The following is a 14,606-nucleotide window of genomic DNA, read 5'->3' as shown; positions in this document are numbered from 1 at the left end:
GCAGGAGCACAATTGGTTGGTCGGAGAAGAGTATTTATTGCAAAGGATGAAAGTAGCTTTCCTAATGTTTTTCAGCTCACCAGCAGATTAGGGCTTTTGATGAGGATTCTAATGTATTATTCTTGAAGTAGTTTGACCCTTGATCTCATGATTACCGAACCCCTGTCCCTTCTCCTGAAGAGATGACAGTGTGGTGTCTGTTCGCAAAAGCACTATGGGCAGGTGTAGACTAGTGAGGCACAAAAGCGAACCTGACAGACCGGGAGTTTTGTTGCAACAGAATTTTGAGTGTACCATGCAAATGAGTTCCACATCTAATAAATGTATCTTTTTTTCAGACAAGATTGATCTTGCTAAAAAATCTCCTAAGCAAGCAAGGAAGTCCACTGACCCAAAAAGAGTTGGCGCAACTAGCTAGGTAAGTACTTTGTAATGATGCTAAATAAATATACTCCTCTACTGCATTCACTCGGGCTGTTTCATTAATTCACAGTGTAACTAATGTAAATCATCAGATAGTGACGTCCCTTGCTGAGAATGAAGTGCATGCGTTTTGGGAAGATGGTCTCCTGTCAGGCTGTATGAAAGCCGGTGTGTGCATATATATCCTTACATCATACCTACTGGCTGGGTTTCTGTGGTCGACACGTGCTCATCAGCACTTTTCTTCCTTTCTGAGGAGGGAGGGGGACACTTCACCCATCCCCCAAGCACTCCAGCTCTCCTCCCTGATGCAGACAGGCAGTACCAGATTTGTACTCAGCATGCATTTCAAACCAAAAACAACTTTTTTTTGCTTGCCTGTTGCTAGGTTTGTTGCAGGTGTTAACCAATGTAGCAGAGCAAGCGCTGGATAACTTCAAATTACTTTTAATTTCATATTTGACTGGGAAATGTGGGTTCAATGCCCTTCCTATTATGAAACTAAGTTGGTTTATACTTTTCATCATTACAGTTGACGCAGTACTGCTGTTTGTCACCCTCAGAAATGAAAAGTCATGGGTGGGAAGGAAGCTAAGATAAAAATACAGGTAGAACACCTCAGGCAGGAAGGAGTGAAAAAGAGTGAGATACGCAGGTGGATGTACTTGAGTCTCTGTTTCTGTTTGTGGTGGTATGCAGGAACCTACTGTATGGATGACAAAGGATGTAGCCTTCGTCAGCCTCTTAGTAACGTTACAGAAATTTGATGTATATCCAACTGAGTAAGTTCTGCCTGTACCTAAAGGATACTAGCTCAGGCTGTACTTAGGCTGCAGCAATAGCCAAGTGGAGGAAAAGGGCAGTGTCTTGAATTCTAACTGCAAGGTTATGAACAAAATTACAAATGCAGCTTTAGACCCTTTTTTCCAAAGGTTTAGAGGAAATACAAAAGTTGAGGGTCCTGCCTGCTTCATCTGCCATCTTTTTTTGTTTGTTTCAGAAGAGAGGGGTATTTAACATCCTTCATGGTTTTGTGTTCCTTCCCCTCTTTGCAACTTCTTGTGTAAACTATAACAGAACAAATGATCTCCAGAAGACTGAGCTGTGGAAGCTCTTGCTGCAGTTAGCTACTGCTCTACAAGCTGGGTGGTGTTTTTCTGTTTCCAAATTTTGCTTTAGGTAGCCCATACTACTACTTTTTGCTTACATTTCAGTGTATATTGATAGCTTCCTGATTCAGTGGAGACCTTTAACCTGCCAAGTATTTAATTAGTTAACTTGGAAATCAAGTGTGGTTCTGGAAAAGCTCCCACAGACCTTGGGTCCTTGCTTTGATTTCCCCACCCCTCCCGTGGTTCTGAGGTTTTGGATGATTTCGCTGTCTGTCAGGCTTACAACAAAAAACAAACCAACCGCAGCAGGTAGCACAATTTATCTTCCTTTCAGTTCTCTTACAGAATACCTGCACACTTACACGATATTATTTCCCTAACCAATAACCACTCGGGCTGTGGCAGACATCTCCAAGCCCCTTGGTTGGTTCTCGGTCATTACCAAATCCAGTTTTAGGCTTTAATGTTGGAATCGGTTGGTGAGTCAGACTTGGCTGTGCTGGAGATCATGTGTAAACTATAGGAGGCTGTTTGAGTACACTGCTAAAATGCAGGTGATAAAACAGGAGAGTTGAGAAGCTTGCCCAGCGCTTGGAGTACAGCCCTTCTGGTACCAAACCTTCAGCATGGAAAACGTCTTCCCCCAGAGACAGCGCTGTCTGTATTGTAACTGGCGAAGCAGAGTGGGTCTGCTGTTCATATTTGTATTGAGGCTTCTGCATTAGTAGTATTTTGTACTGCCCGGAGTCCGCTCATCAACTGCTACCGTGGCTTCCCACTGAGGGCGTACTGCAAAACTATCACTTGTTCTCAAAACAAAATGCTACTGTTAAATTTTTTTAAAATTTATTTGTTTAAGTAATGCCTGCTTTTGCCCTTTGTCTGGCTCCGATGTCAACTAAAAGCGTACACGGTTTTATTTGGAAAACTGGTCATGTGATCACATCATAACAAGCGTGTGGTGTTGGGTTCTCATTGTATTGATCGGGTTGAAGGACAGCAGGACGTTGGAGTGTTCAGGTTTATAGTAATCTACAGCAAACTAAGAAAAACCAAAACCGGCTACAAACCATATCAGTTTAATTGCAGATGATTAAGATACCAGTTAATCAGAAGCAGTATTAAAACACTACTAGTTTTTCGTTCTCCTTTCCCCCACTTTTTCGCTTGATAAAGAATGACGGACGGATACTCCGGAAGTGATCTAACCGCATTAGCGAAGGACGCAGCGCTGGGCCCTATTCGAGGTAAGCTGCGTAGCTTTGCATTTACGTTCTGAAAAACCTCAGTGCCCTTGATATTACATTGTCCTGCACATGTATAATTTTTTAACCTTTTGAAATTGAGCTTTTCAGATGGGATTTCAGGCTGTTCCTTGTAATAGCAACTTTGCAAGTCATACCTTATGCAAAACCCGTCAGTACCTCACCACATGAAACAAGGCAGCTCTCGTGTCTGGAGAGGAAGGCATGGTGAAGTGTTTTTCACGTTTGTGGGGTTTTTTAACTAGTGCATCTTTCCGAGGTTGGTCAGTGCAGTTGTATCTAAATGGTTACTTGAGTAGCAGTTTCTGGCTGCATTACTTGTCTTTATAAAGTGGGCAGATCCCTCTGGAGTGTAAAGGAGGGAAGTACTGAAACAGAACCAATTTTGTGTTTTGGGGTTTTTTAGGTGTGGTTTGAATGGCATAGCTTTCTCTTTACTTATAAATCTTCTTAATATTGAATTGCAATCCAGATGCCACTTGTGACTCAAGTGGAGTTTTACCTATATTCATTCTCCCCCTGGCATTTCCAGCTTGGAAAAACCCCACAATTTTAATGCAAAGGGAATGCTTTTTTCCATCCCACCCCTGCTCCGTTCTCATTCGCTAGCTAGTTAGTACGTGTCCAGTAGCCACATCTGAAGGGGCTGGTGGTGTTTAGTGGACATCAGTAGTGGGATTTTGTGAAGAAAAGGTAAATCTTTAATGTTAGGGGTTTTGTTTGCAGATACATTGTCCTACCCGACAGAAAGGTCCTCAAGGCAGCTAGAGCAGAAGTGTTCTGTAATATCAGCCTGTTATGTGTCAATAAAAGTTGTTGCAACTCTCTTAAATGATTCCTGGGAAGGAGAGGCCTGTGCGATCTTTGTGGGTGTGTTTTGTCATACTTTTTTAATTGGGTCAGAAACCATGTAGCATGCAGTTTTGCCAGTGCGCTATCTCTTTGAAAGCAGCTGCTCAAAGTTGGGTTTTATTAACCCACTTACTTTCAGCTGTTGAAGTTGTAAGGCATGTTTTCCCAAGTCCTGCACAATAGCTGGGAAACAGAATTGCATTAAACAGCTCTCAGGAGAGACATCGTTCCTCCCAAGGCTTGGAAGGTATTTAGAGTGGTTGAATTAATAATGTATGTAGTCAGGTGTGCAGGCTATACTTTGCTGACAGAGCACTTCATGTGCAAGTCCATTTTGAGAAGAAACTGTGAAATTTGTGCCGCTTATTTCTTCCACCTGCTCGTGGCTTGCATATAAAACAGTTTATTTTTTTAAATTGTGTTTTAATGCCAGCCTTGCCAATCCTGTCCAGATGCTTGTTCTTGCACCCTCAGAGCGAAAGGTTTGCTGCAGTATGTCTGTACTGTAGCGGTACCGCAAGTGAAAAGGTAAAATGGGGAAGGACACAGGAGTGATGAGGTTCCACCAGTGCTGCACAGAGCAAGAAGCACTCCTGCATGGCCTGCCGGATTTTGTTTCTGTGCTCTTGGCTGACAATACCTTTCTGTTTCCTGAAAATTGGACATGTATGAGGGGTAGGGGGCGTTGTCGGTACCAGAACTAATGTGGGGGAAGGCAGCTCTGTTAGGCGTGTGTACTGCTCCCCATACTTCAGAGAGAAGGCAGTAGTTCTGCTACCACTTCATACCAGACCTGCAGCGATTGAGTGTGGCAGCAGCCTGGCCGGGGAGCTGGTGAAGGGGGAGGTAAAAACACCATCTACCTTCCTGTACAGGAGTGTACTTTGAGGCAGAGAGGTATAATTTTTAGCTGTGCATTTTTCAGAATAAGTGTTGTTAACATGCTGTAGTTGTCAAAGTGGTGAAAGTCATCTTACTCACTGATACTCCTTTACTTTTACAGAATTAAAACCAGAACAGGTGAAGAACATGTCTGCCAGTGAGGTATGCTGTTCTAGCAGTTGTATTTTCCCCCTTGAATAGAATGCACGCTCAGCAGAAACTCTTAGGGTTTCTTTATTTACACACAGTATCATACAAAATACCTAGCCTAATTCTTTTGGGGGTATTACCCTTTTTGATTACTTCTTCATTGAAGAAAACTCTTTACAAGCACTGATTGAGAAGAAAATCTGTCCTCAGATGTCCGAGCTTCTTTCTGTGGTTTGTTGGTTATCGGGCTTAAGAGCACCTCTGCTTTTCAGTAGTAAGTCTCTGCGGTTCTCCGTTTCAGCTGACTGTCCCATCTCTTCCTTGGCACTAAACTGCAACGTCATCCGTTACCTGGCAGATGACGTCGGAGGCCTGGCTTTTATTTTCTCTGTGTTATTCCCCCTCCAACGTTCCCAGAAGTATTATGTCAAAGGATCTATTTTATTTCTACGCCCCCACCCCCCGTCTTCATATAAAGAAGTCATCTTATGGAGACCTCTGAGGGGTTTTAAAACAGATTTGTTTGTGTGTATGTATAATACCGCCGTTCTTTCACATCGTAAAGCCAAAAAAAAGAGTTCCCTATCACAAATTGCATCTTTAAACATCAAAAGAAAAGGAAGAAATCGGTCCCGTGCATGAAGGTTTCCGTTCAGATGTGCGTGCAAACCGCAGTTACGCAGAGGAGGATGAAGTAAAACTTAATTCCCCTGTTGCCTTCTGCGTTTAGCCACAGATGATGGCTAAGGCTACGATAAGCTGAAAGGATTTGTTGCAGGAAGATGAGGTGCATCTGGGATGATTTGTAGTTGGTTTCCCTCCAGCAGCCCATAAACACTAGTCCCAGAGAAACGCAGGAATCTTCTCCGGTTGTAATGTTAATACTCCTTTTGTAACGTGGCTGCTTGTTCCACACGCTTTGGTTCTCTCCTGTCACGTCTGGGCGTTTCTCTATATGGGAAACTTCGGCTTGTAACCACGTCCTCAGCGAACCGCCGACAGGCCTGTGTTCAGTCGGGGCGTTCCGTAGTCAGGACTCCGTGGCTGACAGCACAGCGTGGTCTGGGTACAACTGCGCTAAGGGCGGGAACTTCCAGGGCCTTGCTCTCCTGGGACGCAGCAGTATGCCATGAATGCGTTGGAAAATCCCGTGTCTTAGGCTTTGCTCGTGGTGCTGTGCCCTCCCGCGCGCCAGCTCGCACCACCTCCTGCAGTGGGAAGCGACGGCGCAGTCTCGTGGGCTGTTTGGTAACGAGGCAGACATCCTGGTTACTGGGTGTGAGTCGATTCCGATCGGTAAGCACGGGTAGGTTTGCATAGAGGGATAGAACAGCCCAGGTTGGAAGGGGTCTTGAAAGATCATCTGGCCCAACCTTCGGTGGGAAAGGGAACCCGGATGAGATTATCTAGCACCCTGCCCAGTCACATCTTGAAAGCCTCCAGCGACGGGGACTGTGCTGCGGTGGCTCTAGTGGGTGACGGTTCTCGCTGTAACAGTTCCGTACCAACGTCAAGACGAAGCCCTCGTAGAAGGTGTTTTGTGAAAAGGGAGTACTGAAGTACCTCTTGAATAAACCAACCTGCATAAACCACTTCTGATCTCGGTGTCTTTCTGTTGTAGATGAGGAATATCAAACTGACGGATTTCACCGAGTCTTTGAAGAAGATCAAGCGCAGTTTGAGCCCTCAGACCCTGGAAGCGTATATTCGCTGGAACAAGGACTTTGGGGATACCACAGTGTGAAACATGACTGGAAGTGAAACAGAGTGCTGCCCGAGGAGCAGTTGGTACAGGTTACTGGAAAGCAGCCAGAGTTTACAGGACTTTACAGATCTTTAAGTATCTGCATTAAAACTTGAGTTAAGAAAAAAAACTACACAATGTGAAATGTGTTCATCAAAGCCTCCTTGCCATTTAGTGAGGATTTACACACTGTAAGTAAGAGCACAGTAGGACTTGAGATAAGATTCCTAGCAATCCGATTGTGGTTTGAATAATAATGTATGTGTTTTATTTCAGCTAGAAGGCTCTGATGATATTGATCATTGGAAAACCTTTTCCCTGTGTTGTGTGTGGGGTTTTTTTTGTTTGTTTTTTTAATTTTGCCATGACACTGCTGTCTGGCTTTCTTCCTTATAACTACTAACTTGCAATTGGAGGTTCGTAAACTTCAGTTTTTGACTTTTTTATCCTTAATGTGCCAAATAAAACAATTTCCCTGTGCAGAGAGGAAGAACAGCATTAGGGAATTATTATTAAAATGTAAAAAGCAGCTGGTCTGTTATTATTTGTCTTTTTGTTCAGTTGTAATGTGACTGTACAGTTCACAGAACAGTTCTAAAGAAGACCTTTGATAGCAGAACAGCAAAAAAAACCCAGCCCTATAAAACCAATTCAGACTGTCTTTAAAAAAAAAATTATTAAATAAAAGAGTAGACTAAGACATTCCTTTACTGGCAGTATTTTCTCTTAACACATTTGGTAACGCTTCCGTCGGTAGAGTGTTAGCTTATGCTTACAGGGTACAGCTTGAAGCCCAGCTGATGTTTGAGAGAGTAAGTGATGCTAATTGTCAAGTTTCAGAGATGACGTGTTTTGGTCTGTTCATGATAATTGACAGTAAAATTTCCATTGTGATAATTTTTTTTAATCTGCACATGTAAGCGTTCAGATACGAGGCTACATGTTTAATACATGACACACCTTAATGTTTTTATAGCTTTCATATGGTTTGGTTTGTATATTAAAGTATGAAACACTCAACTGATCTGCTTTTTTAAAAAGAAACTGCATCTTTGTATAAATAACTGATTTTATTATATAAATGACAAGCTATAAACCCCCCCACTTAAGCGATTGCCTTTAACTACTGTAATAAAGGGGAACATCCTTGCCTTTACTTCCAAGGGCGTGACAGCTGGCTTACCAATTCTGCCTGGGTTAAACAGGAGTGTTTGCAAGGCAGAACGCTAGTTCCTTGTTAGAGCACATTTGTGTGTGTTTTGGGTTGGTGGGTGTGTTTTTTGGGTTTGGTTTTTTTTTTTTTTTTTTGCAAGACAACTCCCCAACTTAGCAATGTTACCAAAATGCGTCTTGTTTACAGTTGTCTGAGCTGGATTTGAGTTATGAGCTTTGATTGCTTTTGGTCTTAACAGAAAATTTGGGGTTTTAATTTTTCATTTAACTTATTTTTCTTATTGGTAGGAGTAAGCCAGATATTTCTGGGACTGCTCACCTGAAAGTTGACTATAAATAGTATTTTATATATATATATATGAATGAAAAAGATCCCTAGCTGATGGATACCGTGTCAGTATAGTAACACCCAGAGAGAACTCTCTGCTCACTGTGTGTACTGGGTACTAAACAGCAGAAACTGTCACCCTTTGGAGATGCACAGATGCAGGATGATTTGGGATTCTGGTGTTTTTGAACCAGAAATACTTTTAACTGATCTTCAGGTTAAAAACACCTTGGCAGGAGACGATTGTTATGCTAGTATGCCTTTTGAAGTAGTCTAACCCAACCATTTCTAGCCTTCTAAGAGTATGACTCTCTCAAATGTGTGTCTGATGTAAGTGAAACTTGTGACTTCTGTTCACCTGATTCCCCTTCCTGGAGAAGTGAGAAATGCTGAAAGATTCCGGTTTGTCCATCTCACGGCTCGCCTGCTTTGCCTTAGTCCTGCCTTCGGTAGACCCTCTCTGTACTTACTTGGAGACTGCTGGCAGGCTTGATCTGTGTTTGTCAGCCTTGATAGCCCAAAGCACAAAGGTGACTGTCCTGTGGGCATCTGCCAAGTAGCTACACAGCTCAGAACGGCCCTTGGCCTTGCGAGTCCTGAAGCCTGTAAACTCTCCTGGACATCCTTTCGAAATGAGAACTTTGAGGGTAGTGCTGCTGGTTTTGGGCGTTCTTAAGTATTTGTTACTGAACTCTTTTCCTCCAGTTGATTTTGAGGAGTATACTAGTATTTATTTCAGATACATACCTCTTGGCACGTGAGGTACCTGAAGCGTAGGGGCAGAAGTTCCCAGTCTGCAAAGGCACCGGCAGCGTGCAGTGCGAAGGGTCAGATGCCTGAGCGGCTGCTTCAAGAAAAAAAAGGGCCTGGCCCTTCTGCTTCTTCGGAATTCAGGTCCAGAGAATGGGTGACTGGTACCACCGCTGTCTGGTTACCTGTTCTTCCCTGGCTGTTTTCTGCAGGATGGAGGAACCACAGCTCTATCAATTAGTTCTAGAACACAGTAATAAGAACTTGATTTTGTTCTGCTACGCCAGTTTGCCCCGTAGCTGCTGGATTTTTAGCCTGTGACCAAGTGCTGTTTGGTTCGTAAGTCCCCTTTAAATGTCTTTCTTACGTGGTTTTCCAAATAGTGTCCTTTAAGAATCATTCTGTTCCGTTTAAGGCATTATCTCACATCTTCTTTTGGTTTCTTGTTTTACATGTGCACACTAAGTCCCAGCTCAGTGATTTTCATCTGTGTGTTGGATTAACTGTGTATAAAAGCAGACCTGAAAGACAACCCAAAACAGCAACAGTGCGTGCCCCCCCCAGCCCCCCACAAATTAAGAAACAAACAAATACCATAGATTTGGGAAATACAGATATTTTTTATAGAACTTTTAAACTGTATTTACCATAGAACAAGGTTATGTTCTAGTACAGTATCTTGAATTAGGATAGGATAAGCAGGACAGCAGCTGGAATGCTTTTAACCTTTGCAAAGATTGGCAGTACATTAACGCTCTGAACTGCCTTTCCCCCTTCCCCCCCCAAATCTGCCCCCTGCTAATGAATGACTTGACCCACTTTTTTGAGATGATGAGGAAGTAGCTCGTCCGGCCCTCTGCAAGCGTGTTTTACTGACTCAGAGCGTAGCAGTGACTGGGGGGGGGAAACAAACCAACCTGAGCCCCCTGTTGTTGTTTTTAACCGCCTTCTTCGTACATCTTTGCCTCGTAATTACGCAGGAAAGGCATCCTTTATCTTTCTGCGTGGTGGAAGAACCGCTTCCCAAGCAGCGGGTTGCTGCTCTCGGTGGCGTTAACGGGAGGGCGGAACTCCAGCGCTGTGTGATGCTCTGTCTCCTTAAAACGAAAATCTGTCATGTGTTGTGATGTTGCCTTCACCAAACCCGTACGGGTTCTTTCCTTGCAGCCGAGGCAAACCCAACACCGAGTATTAAAGATAAGCCTTAAGCCGGGGTATTTATGCACGTCAGTCGCTGTCCTGTTGGCTTCCCAGTTTTTACAGAGTTCAGTGGGTGAGAAAGGGAACATTCTGCCCCGCAGATGGCTTACTGCCTCTGCTGCAGGAAGTCAGTTGCTAATACAGTTTCGCTGAAGATGGCCCTGCAACTTCCTTTATGTAGATCGTAAATGTGGGAGTAACACTTGAAAACGCAGAAGAATGGGATCTCTGAACGGAGGAGGAATTTGTTGTCCCTGCGCTAATCGGAGGCCATTGCTGATTTCACGGTTCGATTCTCAGATGTTTTTCCAGTGACAGGTTTTATACGTCCAGCTTACTCAGACAATTAACCTCGCCTTCTGGTGTAGAATTGATGGTATTTTTCCTCTTCTGAACAAGTGGGGTTTAGCAGTGGTTGGCCCGGCTGCCAAGTCCGTCTTGTGCACTTGGCACGGGGAACACTGAAGTCGGGTATTCAGGCAAACTTAACGGAGACGCCCGTTCTGCAGCCAGTACGGATGGCAGCGTTCTGCTCAGGGCTTCCTTGCCCGCCTGCCGTGGAACCTCCTGCCCTGGCTTCTTCAGTGCACGTCCTCACCCGGCTGCTCCAGTGCTCACGTGGCGCCTTTGGGAGCTGGCGAGCGCCGTTGTGGGTTACGGACTGTCACTCTTGGTGGTGGTCTCACGCTTCCGTGATGTTTTTAGTGTTGGGGACTTCTGCCCGGTATTGAAAGTGGCACGGGCAGTAGGAAGCAGGTAGTGAATGCGGCTGGTTATCTCAATTGCTGTGCTGATGAGGGGCTGTTGCCCGTTTCATCGTTCGCTTCTCTTGAGCAGCTGTTCAGTGCTGGAAGATGTTGGTTTTACTTGCCTACGTGAATTTTCATGCTTGGCATGAGCTGCTGGCCATCTGAAGGCACGGCCGATGCCTCAGTCTGTTCTTTCAGAACTTTTAGTCTTTTTTTTTTTTTTCTTTAAATTACTGCAACTGTAATCCCACAGGATGAGGAAGTGGCTTCCTGCAAATTCAGAATAATCTTGTGATGCATGGGGAGAAACGCGTATGATGATTTTCCAGCCTCTCGTGTAAATGGTTAATTGTCATGGCGTGGAAACGGTTTACGTGGTCAGTAACTACCTCCCGAGTTCGGCAGTAATCAGCGAGGTGCACGCTCCTCCAGTGAATCCGGTATGCCGGCTGAACACTGTGGGCTCTGCAGAGCTTGATCTTGGGATCTGCAGGTTCTTGACGCAGGTGCCTGGAAACTACGGTGATCGACCTTGTTTCCTGTAAGACCTCCTGTGCCTTTGTGAGACGTGCTTCGGGAAATCCCGTTGCCGAGAAGCCGCTTGCAGGGAAGAGGTCGACATCCGTCATCGTAGTTGGTTGTTGTAGGCACGTCCTTCCAGGGTGCTAGGGGTGTAGCCGCTGTTCTGTGTGGGTTTGTCACTGCTGGAAGTGGGGAGGAACGTACTTCGTCTAACACTCGCACACCTACCGAAGGGACTGGAAACCTAACAGCTTGTTTTGCCACGTGATTCAAATCCGTACTCCTGTGAAGGGCTGGTCAGTATTCCTCAGAGGTCTGGACTGAAGTGGTGAAAACCCAAGGTGGAGACAAAACACTGTACCCCGCCCCTGTTAAATGTATTGGGTGACTCCAGTCTGGGATGGGGTTCATCCTTGGATTTCGTTGGTTCTGAAGCACTTTTCTTTCGTTGTTCTTTTAAGAATGTTTGCTGAAATGTTAAACACTGTCTTGTTAATAACCAGTGTTAAAGAAGCATGATGAGCAGTCACACAGCTTTAGCTTCATAATAAAATGTTGCGTTTGTCCAGCTCCTGCTGTTTTCTCGTCTGTTTATCAGATAAAGTGTCCAGAATTAAGAGCCTTTTTGTTAAACCTGAACCCTATTAACTTGCTGCTGGTTTACAAAAACAAAAAAGAAGCAATCGGGTGTTGTTTACCAGATGATGGAACAATAAATGTGTACACACCTCATTTGGTTTCTAAAGGACATAACTCAGTTTCTTAAATCTGATGTGAACAGAAGTGCTACTACACGGGCTACTGAAGTGCTGCTCCAGGGCCTGTGGTGACAGGACAAGGGGTAATGGGTTTAAATTGAAAGCGGGGAGGTTTAGATTGGATATCAGGAAGAAGCTCTTCCTGGAGAGGGTGGTGAGGCACTGGAACAGGTTGCCCAGAGAAGCTGTGGATGCCCCATCCCTGGAAGTGTTCAAGGCCAGGCTGGATGAGGCTTTGAGCAACCTGGTGTAGTGGAAGGTGTCCCTGCCCATGGCAGGGGGGGTGGAACTCGATGGTCTTTAAGGTCCCCTCCAACCCTAACCGTTCTGTGGTTCATAAATAGACGTGCTGAAACAGAAGGTGTGTGCCCATCCTGGTCTTGCTAGGTCACAGCGAAAACCAGGAGGTCTCATGTAACTAATTCTGGTAGTCATGGTGAAGTCCTGAAAATAGCTATTTGGGGGCAATTTCATTGGTTTCAAAACAGCACCACCTTTTCCTGAGGGGGCGGGGGGGAAGGAGTGCTGCTATTATTTTTTGAGGTAACAATCTAAACTCTTTTGCTTATCCCCATCTTCTTACTGTTTGTGTTTCTTTCTAGCCATTGTCTCCAGGCAGCATGTGGACTGCTGACAGCTACTGGGGCCTCCTGGTCTTGCAATTACATCCTGAAGATGACAGAAAAAGATGGATTAGAATAACTTTAGTATTATATATCTGTCATCAGTAGGGAGGGTTTCAGAAAGCAGCCATGGCCACTGCCTTCAACATGTCATTTTTAAAGCAAGCAAACCAAAATAATCAATACAGCAATCAGGAGAAAAAAAAAAAAAAACACAACAACCCACAAACCAAAACCCAACCTTGCCCATGGCAAGGGGGGTTTGGAACTAGATGATCTTTGAGGTCCTTTCCAACCTAAATCATTCTGTGATTCAAAAAACAACCCAATGTTTTGGACTAAGACATAAGAGCTGTTACTGCTTCCAGCAGGTGTTAATTCCTCGGGATAGAAAGATCCTGTTGTCTATGCAGGATAATTACCCGCTCTCTCCCTCTGGCTGAAACGCTACTGCTTGGAGGCAGATTTTGAACCACTGAAATAATTTCAATTAGCAATTTTGTGGCTAGGTTAGAGATATTCAAACAGACTTTTATTCTTGCAGAGGAGATGCTCAGATAAATTCAGTGAAGAAGCAAGAGCCCGAAAACCATATCCCAGCACCTGCTATGTCGAAATCTGCAGAGATCATGGACTTGGCAGCACAGCCTGGTCTGAAGTTTGCTAGACACAGTAAAAGAGACATCTTTCCCAATCCAGCCAAGACGGTGTGAGACAAGGCTCCGTGCCTAGCATCAGTTGCAGGAGCCTTCAGATGAAAATCTGTTTATTTCTGCACTTCAATGGCTTGTTTGCCAGAGAGAGGTGAGAAAAATTCGTTTAATGTTGGTGGGGTTTCTTTTTTAATCTTTCTGCCAATTCCCCAATACTTTGGGAACCTATGAAATCCAGCCTGTTTCCTTCGGGGGTGCACGTGGCTCTGGAATAGTGTCACACAACCTTCTCCAAGTGATTTTTATTTTTGTTCTGTGTGTAACAATAATACAGAAAACGTTATGTAGCAGTGAGTGCTGAAAGGTGCAATTTGCCTGAAATCCATCTCTCAACACGTGAGTGATTTATGGGTGCTGTGCTGTAGCAAGGGGGGGAAAAAAAAGGTGGGAGTTTCAGAAGCCTACAAACAACCCAATGAGCGAAGTGGTGCTCTTACCAAATGCTTTTGAAGATTATGTTTTGGTTTTTTTTGCAAATCTATGTTGTAAGCATAGTATGTTCTAATACTCTCACTGCTATTAATTTCAAATCTCACTGTAGTAATTTCTAAAAGGCCTCTAACTTGCCTCGGTTGCAGGACGTCCTAGAAGGCTTGGTTTTGTTATATGCAGAATAGTAGTATGAGCTCCGCTGTGAACTGTGGTACCTGTCTTCTGTGAGCTGTCAAGTGTGGTTTCTTACAACTACCTGTTTGCCTCTACCTGGGAGGGAATCTCCTAAGGCATGAAATCATCAAAAAGCCCGGTAATGTGTCAGTAACGAGGCCGCCAAACAACTCTGTTGTTGTGGAGCGCATGGCGCAGATCAGGCGTCACCCCTGCGGTTCACCCGGCTTCCGATTCCGTGGTTGAATCTGATGGAGGTGTCTCTTGGCGGAGAGTTTACCATCGCGGTTTGAATCCTCCTGCCCGTCATGCACATCCGACAGACCGCTCGCGGAGCGGGTTTTAACATCGTTCCTGAAGCTGCTTCTCTGCACCGGATTGCACTTCATCGCAATCAGCAACTTCAACTGAGCAGGTCTGAGACATTAAATGCGCCTCTCGGGGAACAGAGCTACCTGCCCAGTCCGACAGCTGTTCCTCCAGTAACGATGCTGCGCCCTGCGCGAGCCGGATGCGCTCAAAATCTGGGAAACAGATTATTATTTCAATAATGAAGCGGCATGCTCTGCGCGTGCACCGAACGTGGGGCCAAGGCACAGCTGGCGTTTACCCAGAGCGGACGGGAACCAGATCCGTTTTGGAGACGGTGCCTTGTTCCCGGCTGGAGGGAACGTACGGGCTGCTCTCCCAGCCGGCGCCGGGTGCGCCTCACAGCAGCGATGCGGTGGGGGCAGCGTCCTCGCTCCGGGCGCCGGA

At 45.0% G+C, this 14,606-nt stretch overlaps 1 protein-coding gene across 1 annotated transcript in view; it reads left to right on the top strand.

The window, feature by feature from the left end:
- The window catches only part of SPAST (spastin), a gene marked incomplete at its 5' end in the record, with an annotated part of 32,938 nt that extends 25,466 nt beyond the window's left edge, over nucleotides 1-7,472 (top strand). Inside the window, 4 exons of the mRNA XM_010154693.1 lie at nucleotides 339-418; nucleotides 2,712-2,782; nucleotides 4,656-4,696; nucleotides 6,306-7,472. Coding sequence (XP_010152995.1) covers nucleotides 339-418; nucleotides 2,712-2,782; nucleotides 4,656-4,696; nucleotides 6,306-6,428 — 315 coding nt within the window. The remainder of the gene's footprint in view (nucleotides 1-338; nucleotides 419-2,711; nucleotides 2,783-4,655; nucleotides 4,697-6,305) is intronic.
- Nucleotides 7,473-14,606: the final 7,134 nt, after the last annotated feature.

Source organism: Eurypyga helias, unplaced genomic scaffold, assembly GCF_000690775.1.
Source record: "Eurypyga helias isolate BGI_N326 unplaced genomic scaffold, ASM69077v1 scaffold3597, whole genome shotgun sequence".
In the NCBI taxonomy this organism is placed as follows: domain Eukaryota; kingdom Metazoa; phylum Chordata; class Aves; order Eurypygiformes; family Eurypygidae; genus Eurypyga; species Eurypyga helias.
Note: the sequence above shows the minus strand (reverse complement) of the source record. Positions and strands in the feature narration are given on the sequence as shown.